We start from the raw sequence: 13759 nt of genomic DNA, 5'->3' as shown, positions 1-13759 counted from the left end.
TTTCCTTACGAAACAATGCATTGGTCCAAATAAACTTAAACTCTCGAGACCCTTCTTCAGTCTCGACACGAAGATTCACATATTCTCCTTCGCCAGAGTTGCTGCCTGACCCGTCGAGTTACTCCAGCATGTCTGTGTCTATCTGCTGTTATAAATCAACATCAGCAGTTCCGACCGACACTTCTAGATTATTATAATCGATGATCCATATAAAATATGTAGGAAGGTACTGCACCGTAGATAGATGTAAAATGTTTGAGTAAATCAGTGGGACAGGCAGCAGATTGTGAAGAAGGGTCTCGACCCATTCCTTCTCTCCAGAGATGCTGCATGACCCGCTGAGTTACTCCAGCATTTTCTCTCTCTCCCCCCCCCCCCCCCCCCCCCACATAAACTGCACTGATATCTTCGTGCTCCATCCATTTGTTGGAACGATTGGTTTGCCAAGTGTCTACCTTGTACAAACTGGTCAGTTTGTTCAATGCATTAGTATTTCTGCGCGTGTTTCTTTTTTAACATGATAAAATGTTTGTGTTTTTATGCCAAGCGTGGTCGTGCTTGCATTATTCGCATAGTTCGCGTGAAGGAATTTAGTGCGAGCAGGACTCTACCAAAAACATGTAGGTTGCATTATCCCAGCTAAACAACTGGTAGGAGAGCTACTTCGGAACATTTAGCCTGGCATAGAGAACAGACTGGGAATGCTATATCCTGTCTGAAGAAGGGTTTCGGGATGAAACGTTGCCTATTTCCTTCGCTCCATAGATGCTGCCGCACCCGCTGAGTTTCTCCAGCACTATTCTCTACCTTGCTAAATCCATAACTGATCCCTGGTGAGAAAGGATATTTTCACAGGTGTTAATTAATGGTCAAGCTCAGATCCTTGTCCTGGTCAGTTTGGAACTAACCCCATTCTCTTAATTTAATATAGACACAAAATACTGGAGAAACTTAGCGGTTGAGGCAGCTTCGCTGGAGAAAAAGGAATAGGTGAGAAAACACTTTTTCTCACAGAGAGTGGTGAGTCTGCGGAATTCTTTGCCTCAGGGGGCGGTGGAGGCAGGTTCTCTGGATGCTTTCAAGGGAGAGCTAGATAAGGCTCTAAACGATAGTGGAGTCAGGGGATATGGGGAGAAGGCAGGAACGGGGTACTGATTGTGAATGATCAGCCATGTTCACATTGAATGGCGGTGCTGGCTCGAAGGGCCAAATGGCCTACTCCTGCACCTATTGTCTATTGTCTATTGTGAGGTTTCGGGTCGAGACCCTTCTTCAGACTTCTGACACGCACAAATCCAGAGATGCTGCCTGACCCGCTGAGTTTCTACAGTATTTCGTGTCTATCTTCGGTGCAAACCAGCATCTACTGTTCCTTCCGGCATTTACTAGATGTACTTAATCGGATCCTTAGTGAGTTGCTAAAAATGTTGGAAACCCTCATCTCATCACTGGGACCTCTGCGGCCCGACTAACTATGTCTTGCTCTTCGAAGATTGATGGAAATGCATATATTAATAGATGTACTACCCCAAGTTGCGTTGTATTTTAAATATATATTCAATTTTGGATCAGACAGATTTCTGAAATCGTGTTGAATGTGTTGGGGGAATTTAAAGGCACAGAAAGAACATCCTTTTTGTAAACCAACATCTGCAGTTCCTTTCCTAGCATTCAATGCAACCCCGCCGTCTATTTACAAAGGCATGTATAAAGATTACTGACGGAAGGATTGTGTCTACTCGCGCTTTCTTTGTCATTTTGTTAGTGGAGGTGGCGTAAAATTAATCCGAAGATAGACACGAAAAGCTGGAGTAACTCAGCGAGTCAGACAGCATCTCTGGAGAAAAGGAATAGGTGACGTCGAGGCCCTTCTTCAGACTGAAAGTCGGGGGGAAATGGAAACGAGAGATACAAATGGTGATGTAGAGAGACATGGAGCTGATGAATGAAAGATTTGCAAAAAAAAAAGTAACGATGATAAAGGGAACGGGCCATTGTTAGCTGTGTGTTCAGTGAAACTGTAACCTTCTATGTTTCTAGGATGCGGGCAGTTTGAACACTTCAACCTTAGGACTGGGGCATGCGAGAAAATATTTCTCTCAGCGTGACCCCGTGGGATTCACGTGGCTGCCGTGGTAATTTGAGCTGAACTGGAATTCAGCGGGCGAATTATCTTCTCCAACTGAAGAACGGTGATCTTTCACCAAAAGAGTCACTTCAGCGAATGCAAGTCCTGCAGCCCCCCACCCCCCAATTCAATCCTACTGAAAATTATATAGAGGGGTTCATCGTCACATAGCTGGATCCATTAATCTCGTGGTATTCATTTATAACCATATAACCATATAACAATTACAGCACGGAAACAGGCCATCTCAGCCCAACAAGTCTGTGCCGACACAACTTTTTTCCCTTAGCCCCACATGCCTGCACTCATACCATAACCCCCCATTCCCTTCTCATCCATAAGCCTATCCAATTTATTTTTAAATGATACCAACGAACTTGCCGCCACCACTTCCACTGGAAGCTCATTCCACACCGCTACCACTCTCTGAGTAAAGAAGTTCCCCCTCATATTACCCCTAAACTTCTGTCCCTTAATTCTGAAGTCATGTCCTCTTGTCTGAATCTGCCCTATTCTCAAAGGGAAAAGCTTGGCCACATCAACTCTGTCTATCCCTCTCATCATTTTAAAGACCTCTATCGAGTCCCCCCCTTAACCTTCTGCGCTCCAGAGAATAAAGACCTAACTTATTCAACCTTATTCAACTTGTTCATTTATTTATGGGGGAGAAGGCAGGAGAATTGGGGGGAGAGGGACAGACAGATCACCCATGACGGAGTAGACTTGGCGAGTCGAACCGTTTTATTCTCCTTCTAGAACGTCTCAATTCATGTAATTTTCTTCATTGAAATTGAGTACCCATATTTTAATTACATTTCAACAACACACGCGAAGGACATTAATTCATGCATAGTATTAAGAATGATTTATTTCTTGCAACATATGAAGGTGGAAATGCCCCGGGATAATGGAAGGGTGGCCAAATTAACAATGAGGCGGATAAAAGCATCTATCCCCTTTAAACCTTCCAATAAGTCCGTTGTTGAACAAGACCCCCAAAAAAACTCAGTATTGGTGTCAGATCGATACTTGCTGGTGGCGAATATTTCACTCGTTTTCCATCCAGCATTCGGGGTGAACTTGCCAACCCCTTTTAAGTCTCGTCTTAAAGAAGTCGAGACTTAAAACTCATCTCTACTCCCAAGCCTTTTTGACGTCCTCTGCGCGAGGGCTATATGTATGTAGTGATGTATGTACTTAATCTATGAACCACCGTTGTATAACGTTAGTACCTCCACCAATGTAAAGCACTTTGGCCAACGAGAGTTGTTTTTTAACTGTGCTATAGAAATAAAAGTGACTTGACTTGACTTGACTTAACGTCTTTCTTTGCAACTTGCACCCGTCTCCAATACTTGAACTGTGAGATGCATTTGTATCACTGTTCTGTACCTGTCCAACGCCTTGCCTGCAAATATATCTAATTTCGCTCAGGGATTACTTATTACTGCAAGAGGCTGCGAGTCTTGCCATTTACAACTCGGTCAATTCTTGCGGTGTTAAACGAGTGATCGCCGCTGTCTTTAAGCAGCGAGAAGGCTCATTAGGCACAATTCACATTTCTACCGAGGCAGCCCACCACTCTCCCAAACCCCACTGTTAACGCTTGTCCACCCCGCTACCGGCAGAGCTGTAGGGTCGGGCGCACAGACTATGCCCGGCGCTGTTTTTCACAAGTAAAATCCTTGCAAAGGCTCATCTTCTCGCCGGGGAACACGCCGCGAACCCAGGCGAGTGTGTAAACAAAAGTGAAATACCTCGGATAGCAGAATTTCCCCCATTCCAGGATCGCTTCCTTTAAAAGAGGTGAGAGGCTGGAGAGGCTGGGGAGGGCGGGGGGGGGGGGGGGGGGGGGGGGGGGGGGGGGGGGGGTTGGAAAAGGGGGGGGGGGATTGGGAAGGGGGGAGAAAAATGCCACCATTTCGGAGCGAAATCTGCGGAATCTTCTCTAGGGAATGTGACCGAGGTGATGACACACACAACAATGCTGGTACACCTGCAGCCTGTGGAGGCGCGGAAATACCTCATGCACAGGCCGATATGGGTGGTCGACAGCGCCAACTCTCAACCCCCACCCACTAACCCCCAGTAAAAAATAATCCCTGCACTCCGACAAGGGAGGGGAGGCGATGGAAGGGGAGTAAACGCCTGAGGGCGATGCAGACACTCACAAACAATTATCCATTTAAATCTGCTGTTTGACCCAGGAGTGAGTGGATGAAGTCAATCCTTAGCAGTTACCGTGCTGAGGCTTATAGGAGGACCCGGGTCATGTTCAGAGCGTCGGCTGAACTGTTTTACATCAATACAAACCGGCTTTGCAGGTTTTGGTCATGGATCGCTGCTCACTAATTGGCAGAGCAGACACCGAAAAAATAGGCAAACGAAATTTACAACTGAACCTTGGAGTTTCACAGCTTTTGGTTTAATTTGCCATAACTACGGTGCAGCTCCATATACAATGTAGAACAATAACAATTCAAAGGAGAGGGCTGTTTGAAGCTGGCCCGCATGTGAAGCACGGCTTGTTATATAACTATGCACATTTTCCTACATCATAATTTCCCTGATATCTAATGGTATTCGGGGACAGGAAAGGACATGATGATTTCTCATTGGGAGAGCTGAAACGCACACAGACGTGAATATGTGTCCCCACCCCATTTCACATGGAACGGTGGCGGTAGTTCTGAGAAGCAAATAAACATTGCAGAAGGTTACACAAAAAAGCTGGAGAAACTCAGCGGGTGCAGCAGCATCTACGGAGCGAAGGAAATAGGCAACGTTTCGGGCCGAAACCTAAGGGTTTCGGCCCGAAACGTTGCCTATTTCCTTCGCTCCATAGATGCTGCTGCACCCGCTGAGTTTCTCCAGCTTTTTTGTGTAACCTTCGATTCTCCAGCATCTGCAGTTCCCTCTTAAAAACATTGCAGAAGGTTGCTTTTCTAAAGTGTTTCAATATTCTAACATGTTGGACGTTCAAAAGCGCCTTTGCCTTGGTATTGAGCGAGTTCCCAGAGCCAGCGAACTCTTGATGGGGGAGATGATGACGCAAGCGGAAATGTGATCAGTTTCACTAATGAGAGGAGTGCATAGGCTGAGGGATTCGCGAATAGGACGCCACATTTTTCTCCGGGCAAGGGGACGAAAAGGGCATGGCTTAAAGCGATAGAAGCCCCACACACTGGGTTGTGCATTCACAGCAACGTATCCGTATTTATTACGTTTGCGATGCGAAAAAGAAACCGGCAGCGAACTTGAACAAGGCTTTGGAAGGAGGGCAGAGCGGTGGACTCCAACCCGAGTGGAATTTGCGCTGCGATTCCAAACGCCGGTGTTGCATTCAGTTGAGGAACCTGCAGCCGAGGTCGCGGAAAGCAGTGGGGGGAAAAGGGGGCGACTTTGATATCATGATGGCAGCCTACCAGCACGCTGAAGAAGACACCATGGTTCTATTGACTGACAACACCTCCACGGCAAGCTCCAAAGACCGAGTCAAGATCGAATCGTCCCCGGACAAGGCGGCGGATAAGCCCGATCCGACTCAGAAACCGCCTTACTCTTACGTGGCCCTCATTGCCATGGCTATTCGAGAGAGCCCCGAGAAACGGCTGACTCTGTCTGGCATCTACCAGTACATCATCACCAAGTTCCCGTTCTACGAGAAGAACAAGAAGGGCTGGCAAAACAGCATCCGCCACAACCTGAGCCTCAACGAGTGTTTCATCAAAGTGCCCAGGGAAGGCGGCGGCGAGCGGAAGGGCAATTACTGGACTCTAGACCCGGCTTGTGAAGATATGTTTGAAAAGGGCAACTATAGAAGAAGGAGGAGGATGAAGCGACCATTCCGACCTCCTCCCACCCATTTCCAACATAGCAAGTCGGCGTTATTCGCCAGTGACAGCTACGGCTACATCGGCCCTCCCAAATACTTGCAAACGACTTTCATGAACAACTCATGGCCGCTTGGGCAACCCACTGCGCCAATGTCCTATGCCTCCTGCCAAATGGCCAGTGGCAACGTCGGCTCCGTCAACGTGAAGGGACTATCGGGGCACACGGCCTATAACCCTTATTCCCGAGTGCAGAGCATGGGCTTGCCCAGTATGGTGAACTCCTATAACGGCATGACCCACCACCACCACCACCCGCATCCCCAACAACTCAGCCCGGCCCCTCCACCTTCTTCCAGCAATCCAGCCGGTCTACAATTCCCCTGCGCAAGGCAGCCGGCCGACCTCTCCATGATGCATTGCTCGTATTGGGACCACGACAGCAAACACAACTCATTACACCCACGGATAGACATTTAAGAGATGAAAAAAAATAACCCGGCAAGATATTGTTACCTAATTGAATTGCCCCCAAATCCATCCACCTCTCTTTAAATTGTGCCAAATATTTTCAGAGATGACCCCGGCCAGGTAGTGTAAGAGTTTTGAACTTTTATCTTTCAAACACAAGAAAAAAAATGGGATACCCAAACTGGGTAATGACCTGTCTTGTGTCTACTTTAATTATTTGTTACTTTAAGAACATTTGTAGATTTGTTAACTTTTAAAATATGCCGGACCAAAAAGTTATCCAATACTAATGTTACGTTTCCTGGTGAAGGTCTTTAATTTTCTTGTCACCAGGGATATTTTGAAAATGTGATACTCATTGAAATCATTGAATTTTAAACTTGCCGTCCGTGTTCCATTTAGAACTGTTGCCACAATTTTAAGCAAGTTTATAAGACTGTGTTTAAAAAAAAAAAGAATGTTAAAGCTCTTGTAACTGATCTACGTGTTAGAGGCTCCAATCGCTCTACAGTTTGGGACCAATTCAAATGTATAGCACTTTTCCTACGTGTAATCTCTCGATTTGTAACCTCTAATAAACTCCCCTGTTTTCCACGATCGCTGTTTAAATGTGGTGATTTTTCCGAGATATTTTCCACCTTATTTCACGCCTTCCCACACTGTGGTTTGCGATTGTAAAGTGGTTTCCCTTTCATCGTATATAACTCGCCCCTCAACCCTTCCCCTCGCTATTTGCTACTTGCCAGAGAGACGAGCTAAACCTGCAAAAACTCAGTTAAAATGTGAAAGCTCTTGCCTAATTTGATTTAAATAAACATCGTGAAATCGGTTTGATCATGATTGGACTCGAATGTTATACTTCTGTTTCCCTGTACACTCAAAAACAAAACTAACGTTGGCTGCATTTTGTTTACACCCAAACTCATTTGAACTGTGTTGCTATAATCTCAGAATGAATGCATTGAACGCCAAACCGGCATACATTAAAATACCCAAACAAAGATGTCATCTAAATTGCATTTATATCTCCCCAATTCAAGAATTGAAGGAGGATTTTACGACGGCGAGTAAGACCGGGGTTTTATTTTGAAAGGGCCAGGAATAGTTACAGTGGGCACCCCGGTTGTTTTTACTACTTTTTAACGTATTTTCTTACAGGAGTGAGTGTTGGGGGGTGACCATCCTCAACGGTTATTTAGTATCCTTTTTTTTTAAAATGAAGATAAGGTTGTATGTGTATTTTTTATTTTACTGGTTAGTTAATGCACTCGCTCGGTGGTGTCTAACGTTAAATTGATCATGTACTGTATTTTTGTTTCAAGTATAATTTGGTGTTGTTGAGGGTATAATCCTTTGGCATTATTGACCAAAACAATTGGGGTCCCGCTGTGGCAAATATATGCAGTTAGCAACCTCTTAGTTTCAAGCATTTATTTAGCACGAGTTGTGTTGTAAATTGCTTTTGGAGGTTGGTGCACAAACATGTTTGAAGGGCTTTCCCATTTTTGATCTCGGCTGTTTCGTGGATGTCTACACCTCCAAGGATCAGCCATCCGCCAGCCGCCTTGTTCTCTCTCCTTCGTTATATGCTGCTGGTGCAGACAGATACCTTCCTCAGATGCACAGGATGTCCCCAAGTTCACAATCAATTGCTCCTCGGAATTAATCCTTTCGCACGCCATGGGTCTTCCTGCTTTCGTCTTGTTGACTAACTTTTCATGACAATATGGCACGATACAGGTTTATATAGCGTGATATTGGACAGATTGCTAAATTAATCTCTGAAGTGTCCCAAAATAAAGCCGAAGAATTTGGCAATGTCTACAGGCCTCGCTATTGTATTCCCTGTCAGTGAATGTATACTCACTCTGTGTTTGATAGTTTGATCACAATTTTATAGCTATTTATGATAGAAACATTCCCTGCGTCTAAAGTTCATATGTATGTATACAAATTAATATTTGCAACCAGCAATGCAATTAAACATTAACTAAAACGGCGCAACAAACTATACTATTGTCGACATCTTTAAATGTCAACTGGTTTTTAAAGTTTTCTACAAATGCTTAGCAAGACAGTTGGTGTGCAGCTGACCGCAGTATTTGTGTAGAGATAGAGAGGAAAAGTATTTCGTATGGAGAAGGAAAATCCGTATTAATCCTCGGTGGTTAGACAGAAACGCATTTCCAATTACTATAGGTGCTGTTATGGAGAAAGGGCGTTTGATATTATAACTTTGTGTTGTGTAATATTTTATAACATTCGCCATATTTATTTTTAAAACGATATTTCCATTTTAATGATTCCTCAGTCCATTGTGTTGCTTCCCAGTAAATGTATTGAAGGAATGCAAACATCAAACTACAGCGTGTTAGTATAAAGAAAGGCGTGATCGCAAATAATCGCCTTCGTTACTCAAATGAATTTTACAAAGAGCAACAGACATGTGGTTTTTTTTTTAATGCCGGAGATTAATATAGGACTTCAGTTTACTCAGAGTGCAAAAACAAATGGGAAATTGGAGTTAAGAGTTTGAAGAGATGGCAGGACAATGTGTAAAAATCTTAAAGCTTCTTCGTAATGAAGGAGTCATACAGAGATTCGGGGAAATTCGCGTGTTTAGTGCGCTGTTCGTGAATCTTCTACGCTACCCCATACAATATGCGAATATTAAGATAGCTGCTTTTTTTTCTCATTTTGTGGTAACTAGTCGGGTTGTGGTTCCTTGCTGTAACAGGCATTAGTTTGGTTTGTGAATAATCACTTAAAACCGCCAAGAATAAGTGAATTGATTATTAAATTCAATGTTCCATTTATATTTACCATGGACTGGTGCAACAACAGGAAAGAACACAGTTACTAGCCCGCATGTTAGTCTATTACCAAAACAAAATTCAAGCTTGACAGCATTATTTTGCTTAATTAGATCAAACCCAAACCAACGTTGTCACATTATTCCAAATATTTTAATGATTCATCGAGAAATTTCCTCAATAGACCGAAAATTATGGTAGCATTTGACTTAATTTTGTGCAGAGATTATTGTGAGATTAATTTCACGTTATTACATTCTGAGCTTTGATTTTTGTGGGGTATTTTTGTTAATGAAATGTTAAGGGCCGAATCGATCCTTTATTGACATTGTGAACCAACATCCATATTTCCAAATCAAATAGAACGCATCTCCTGCAAGTTTGAAGAAGGGTCTCGACTCGTAAAGTCACCCATTCCTTCTCCCCAGAGATGCTGTCTGTCCCGCTGAGTTACTCCAGCTTTCTGGGTCTATCTCTCCCTCAGCTAACAATCCTACTTCATTAAACCTGTCACCACAGTTTATGTAAATGTATTATGCGGTAAATACATGGCCTGTTTTTGCAATTGGCTGCAATTATTTTGTTGTTCCCATTTAAAACTTCTGTCAGTTTTCTTGATCGGTTCCAATAGGAATCAGGTTAACATTTGTCAGAACCTTGTCTGAATATTGAATGCGTCTCGTACACATGAAGAGGGAAGTAAGCTATTACACTGAATCGATGCCCATGCTGTGTGATATATCAGCAACTAATTAATGGCAATCAAATTCACCTATTACTGTAAATTAATGGGTTTAGTCCCTTGGAAAATCAGCGTTTAGGCTGGATGGTTGGGGCTAATACCAAAACAGCATATATATATATCTATATTTCTATCTCTCTCTCTTTGTGTGTGTGTATATATATATATATATATATATATATATATATATATATATATATATATATATATATATATATACACACACACACACACAAATGTGTGTATAAGGGAGTACGAATTAAATATGTATATATATATATATATATTAGGGAGCAAATATATATATATATATATATGTGTTTAAGAAAGAACTTCAGACGCTGGTAAAATCGAAGGCAGACACAAAATGCTGGGTAAACTCAGGGGGTTGAGGCAGCATCTATGGAGAGAAGGAATTGGCGACATTTCGGGTCTAGACGCTTCTTAAGACTATCCCCCCCTCTCTCTCTCGCTCTCTCTCTCTCTCTCTCGTAGTTTAATTCAAAGTTGATGGCTGTTGAACTGTCAACAATATCAATATTCAATATCAACAATATATATTCTAGTGGTGATGAACAATGGTCAACTTTGAATGAAACCTATAAACACTGGAACTGGTCCGCTATCAGCATTCGGAACAGTGGGCTGCGTTCCTTCCAACTAACTCTAGAACGCTTTATATATAATTGCTTAACAATTTGGGTTAGATAACAACTATCGAGTGACCCATAGCCCATTTCTTGAAGAAAAAAAAGGGTTTTCATTTACACGCAGTGGAAGTTTGAGGTGGGATCATCTCGGCGCTGAGCCGTATGTTTAATTTCAAAGACAACTACGGCTGAGGTGCAGAGAAAGACATTCGCCCGTCTAGGGAACCGTGCTAATGAGCTGGAAAAAAAGGTGGGAAGATCATGTCGAGTGCGCAAAGTGTCTGATCTAGTGCATATGAAGACGCATCAAGTGTAATCGTTTCCGATGGCAGTGAAGAATGCCCAGCTCCCTGTCCTGAGAGACCGGGGGAAGGCGTGATGGAAACAGCAGCTTTTTTTTTTCCTGACGGATGCACTCATCTGTCAGCTCGGCCATTGTTCGAAACTGGGTTAAAAATATCCCGCGCAAAGCAGCCAGTGTAGTGCTTCTCTCGTCCCCCTCTCCCCGGACTCTCAGTCTGAAACGTCGCCCATTCCTTCTCTCCAGAGATGCTGCCTGTCCCGCTGAGTTACTCCAGCATTTTGTGTATATCTTAAGTGTAGTGCTTCACCCAGGGCCAAACGCGAAACCCGCAATCTAAGATGGGTCTCGACCCGAAACGTCACCCATTCCTTCTCTCCAGTGATGCTGCCTCTAAGTTACTCCAGCATTTTGTGTCTAAACCGGCTTCTGCACTTCCTTCCTACACACCCCGCAATCTTTAACACCTGTACAGAGAGAAGACTTTTAAATCCAGCCCCATTATCAAATTGTTGAAGACCGTATATGTCCTGATTTAATTACGGCTCGCTGTTACATTGGGGATCTTTTGTATGTTAAGAAGCCGATATGCCTGTTGCCAGCTGGTTTGTATTTGTCTCCGTGCCAGCATGACGTTCTGCTTTCAGGTGGCGAGAGTTTGCACATTCACCTAAACAAACGGGTGGAATCAGCCCAAATTACAGCCGCTAATTGGTCCAACGTATCCAATCCTCTTAGACCAGCGGTTTGTTTTTATTAGTTAATTAGTTAAAGGCTCGAGCCTTTATTGAAACGGAGAAATAGCGATCAGCGAGACAGACTTTTGTTTAAATGTAAAAATAAATGTGGCTTGTGCCGCTGTTCAACCGATCTCCAGCATTTTAGTTGGTTCCATGTATCTTTGTACTTTCATCTGTATCTTCCTTCCTCGCTGCCTCCCATCCCTGAGAAACTGAAACGAGTCAATCCCACAGTCGCAGGCAGCACAAAGTCTTGATTTGTGTTTGTGTTAACTCTGCAGTTAGAAGTACTGTGTATTGCAGTTAGAAGTACTAAATTGGCTGTGACGCCTACACACCGCCAAACATACCTTCATTATTTCAGAATTATCACACTAGAATGATCACACTAGAATTATCACAATTCTCTCGGCCCAGGCGAGAGTGACTGAATGTAAAAATGGTCGCTTGCAAGCGTTATAATTTATTTGTGTATTTATTTATTTATTTATTTATTTGATTCTTTAATTCGAACAGAATAAAAAGCAAGTGTGAAACAGCATACACAAAAACAAAACAAGAATATTTATAAAGTGTCATAAACAATATCTATAAATAAATGTATGTGTCAGAAAAGGAGCAGAAGAAGCCAAAGCTTATTAATTCCCACCCCTTATTCAATTGTTTGTAATTATCTTATACAAATTTAGCAGCTATATGTACACCGTATGTACACCAGCCACTATATGTACACGATATGTACACCAGTCACTATATGTACACCAAATTATTTACATTTATACACTAATCAAATATTTACAAAGCCATACAAAACAGAGAGAACAAAGACTCATATACTATACAGTATCTTAGTCATATATACAACCCATCACCCTATAATCACCCTTCCCAATACAATTAGTATAACAAATTGTTTCAACGTTCCCTCAAATTGGTCCAGAAATATGTGAGCATTCCTCCTTAACAGCGATCTAATTATTTCGGGTGCTCCGGTTAATTGGGACATACGGGCGGCAATCAGTCATAACATTTGTAACTAAAACAGAGAACTAAGACAAATTAATGTGACCTGGAAAACACTGAACGTGGTCACAACGCGCCGGGCGCTGTACTGAATTCAAACGAAAACCATCGCACAATATTTGATATCTGCGAGACGGGCGTTCTTAAATTAGTTACTGACACATTTTAAATACATAATTTCGCCTGCTCGTGCATTTACCCCCACTTCATTAGAGCGTCGGGGGTAGCAGCGTCGAGTGAAACTGATATAACGTTGTGCTCATTCGCAGGGATATTTGATGTAAATGTGTAACAAGTAAATCCGTCCCAAATGTTTAGATTTCGCTCGACTGCAGATAGATTGGATAAAATAATTATGTTGCCCTCGCGGTTTTTGTTTACATAACATTACGATTAATTACACCCCGTTTAATAGTAATGTGTGTGTGTGTGTGTGTGTGTGTGTGTGTGTGTGAGAGAGAGAGAGAGAGAGAGTGTGTGTGTGTGTGTGAGAGAGAGAGAGAGAGAGAGAGAGAGAGAGAGAGAGAGAGAGAGAGTGAGAGAGAGAGAGAGAGAGAGAGAGTGTGGGAGGTGTGTGAGGGAGAGGGTGTCTTGTTTTACATTAAATGTGAATGTTGGATTTCAACTGTGTGGACGGCCATTGACTGTGGGTCGAGCAAGGCCGCACAACACACACTTCGTCCATCTACCCACATGGACGCGGGTAAAACAAGGGAGGGAAAAGGGAAGAGGGGTGGGAGGGATTAGGGGGGGGGGGGTGTGTGGTGTGGGGAGTGGAGAGGAGACGGGGAGGAGAGAGGGGAGAAGGGGGGTGGAGTGTGGGTGGGGGTGTGGATGTGTACATATTTTTTTCATTGACTCATTGACTGTTGTGTTTGGTTCTGGTCAACCGGTATCTGTTCATCATTGGTTGTGTATAAATAAGCGAATTTGCATTTTTTTAATGTGCTATTAATGTTGCCGGGGGTAAAACGGGGCGAAAAGGGTTGGGAACCCCTGGGGTAAGGGGTGGGGGCGAGGACAAAGGATGGGGAGAGAAGGGAGGGAGAGAGAGAAAA

General features: G+C 43.3%; 1 protein-coding gene across 1 annotated transcript; it reads left to right on the top strand.

Moving 5' to 3' along the window:
- Positions 1 to 4411: 4411 nt before the first annotated feature.
- foxl2a (forkhead box L2a) lies at positions 4412 to 7029 on the top strand. Its single transcript, XM_055646423.1, has 2 exons — positions 4412 to 4844; positions 5065 to 7029. The coding sequence occupies exon 2, from the start codon at positions 5539 to 5541 to the stop codon at positions 6439 to 6441; it is 903 nt and encodes a 300-aa protein (XP_055502398.1). The 5' UTR covers positions 4412 to 4844; positions 5065 to 5538; the 3' UTR covers positions 6442 to 7029.
- The last annotated feature ends 6730 nt before the right edge of the window (positions 7030 to 13759 follow it).

This window comes from Leucoraja erinacea, chromosome 14 (genome assembly GCF_028641065.1).
Source record: "Leucoraja erinacea ecotype New England chromosome 14, Leri_hhj_1, whole genome shotgun sequence".
Taxonomy (NCBI): Eukaryota; Metazoa; Chordata; class Chondrichthyes; order Rajiformes; family Rajidae; genus Leucoraja; species Leucoraja erinaceus.
This window is presented reverse-complemented; position numbering and strand designations above follow the sequence as displayed.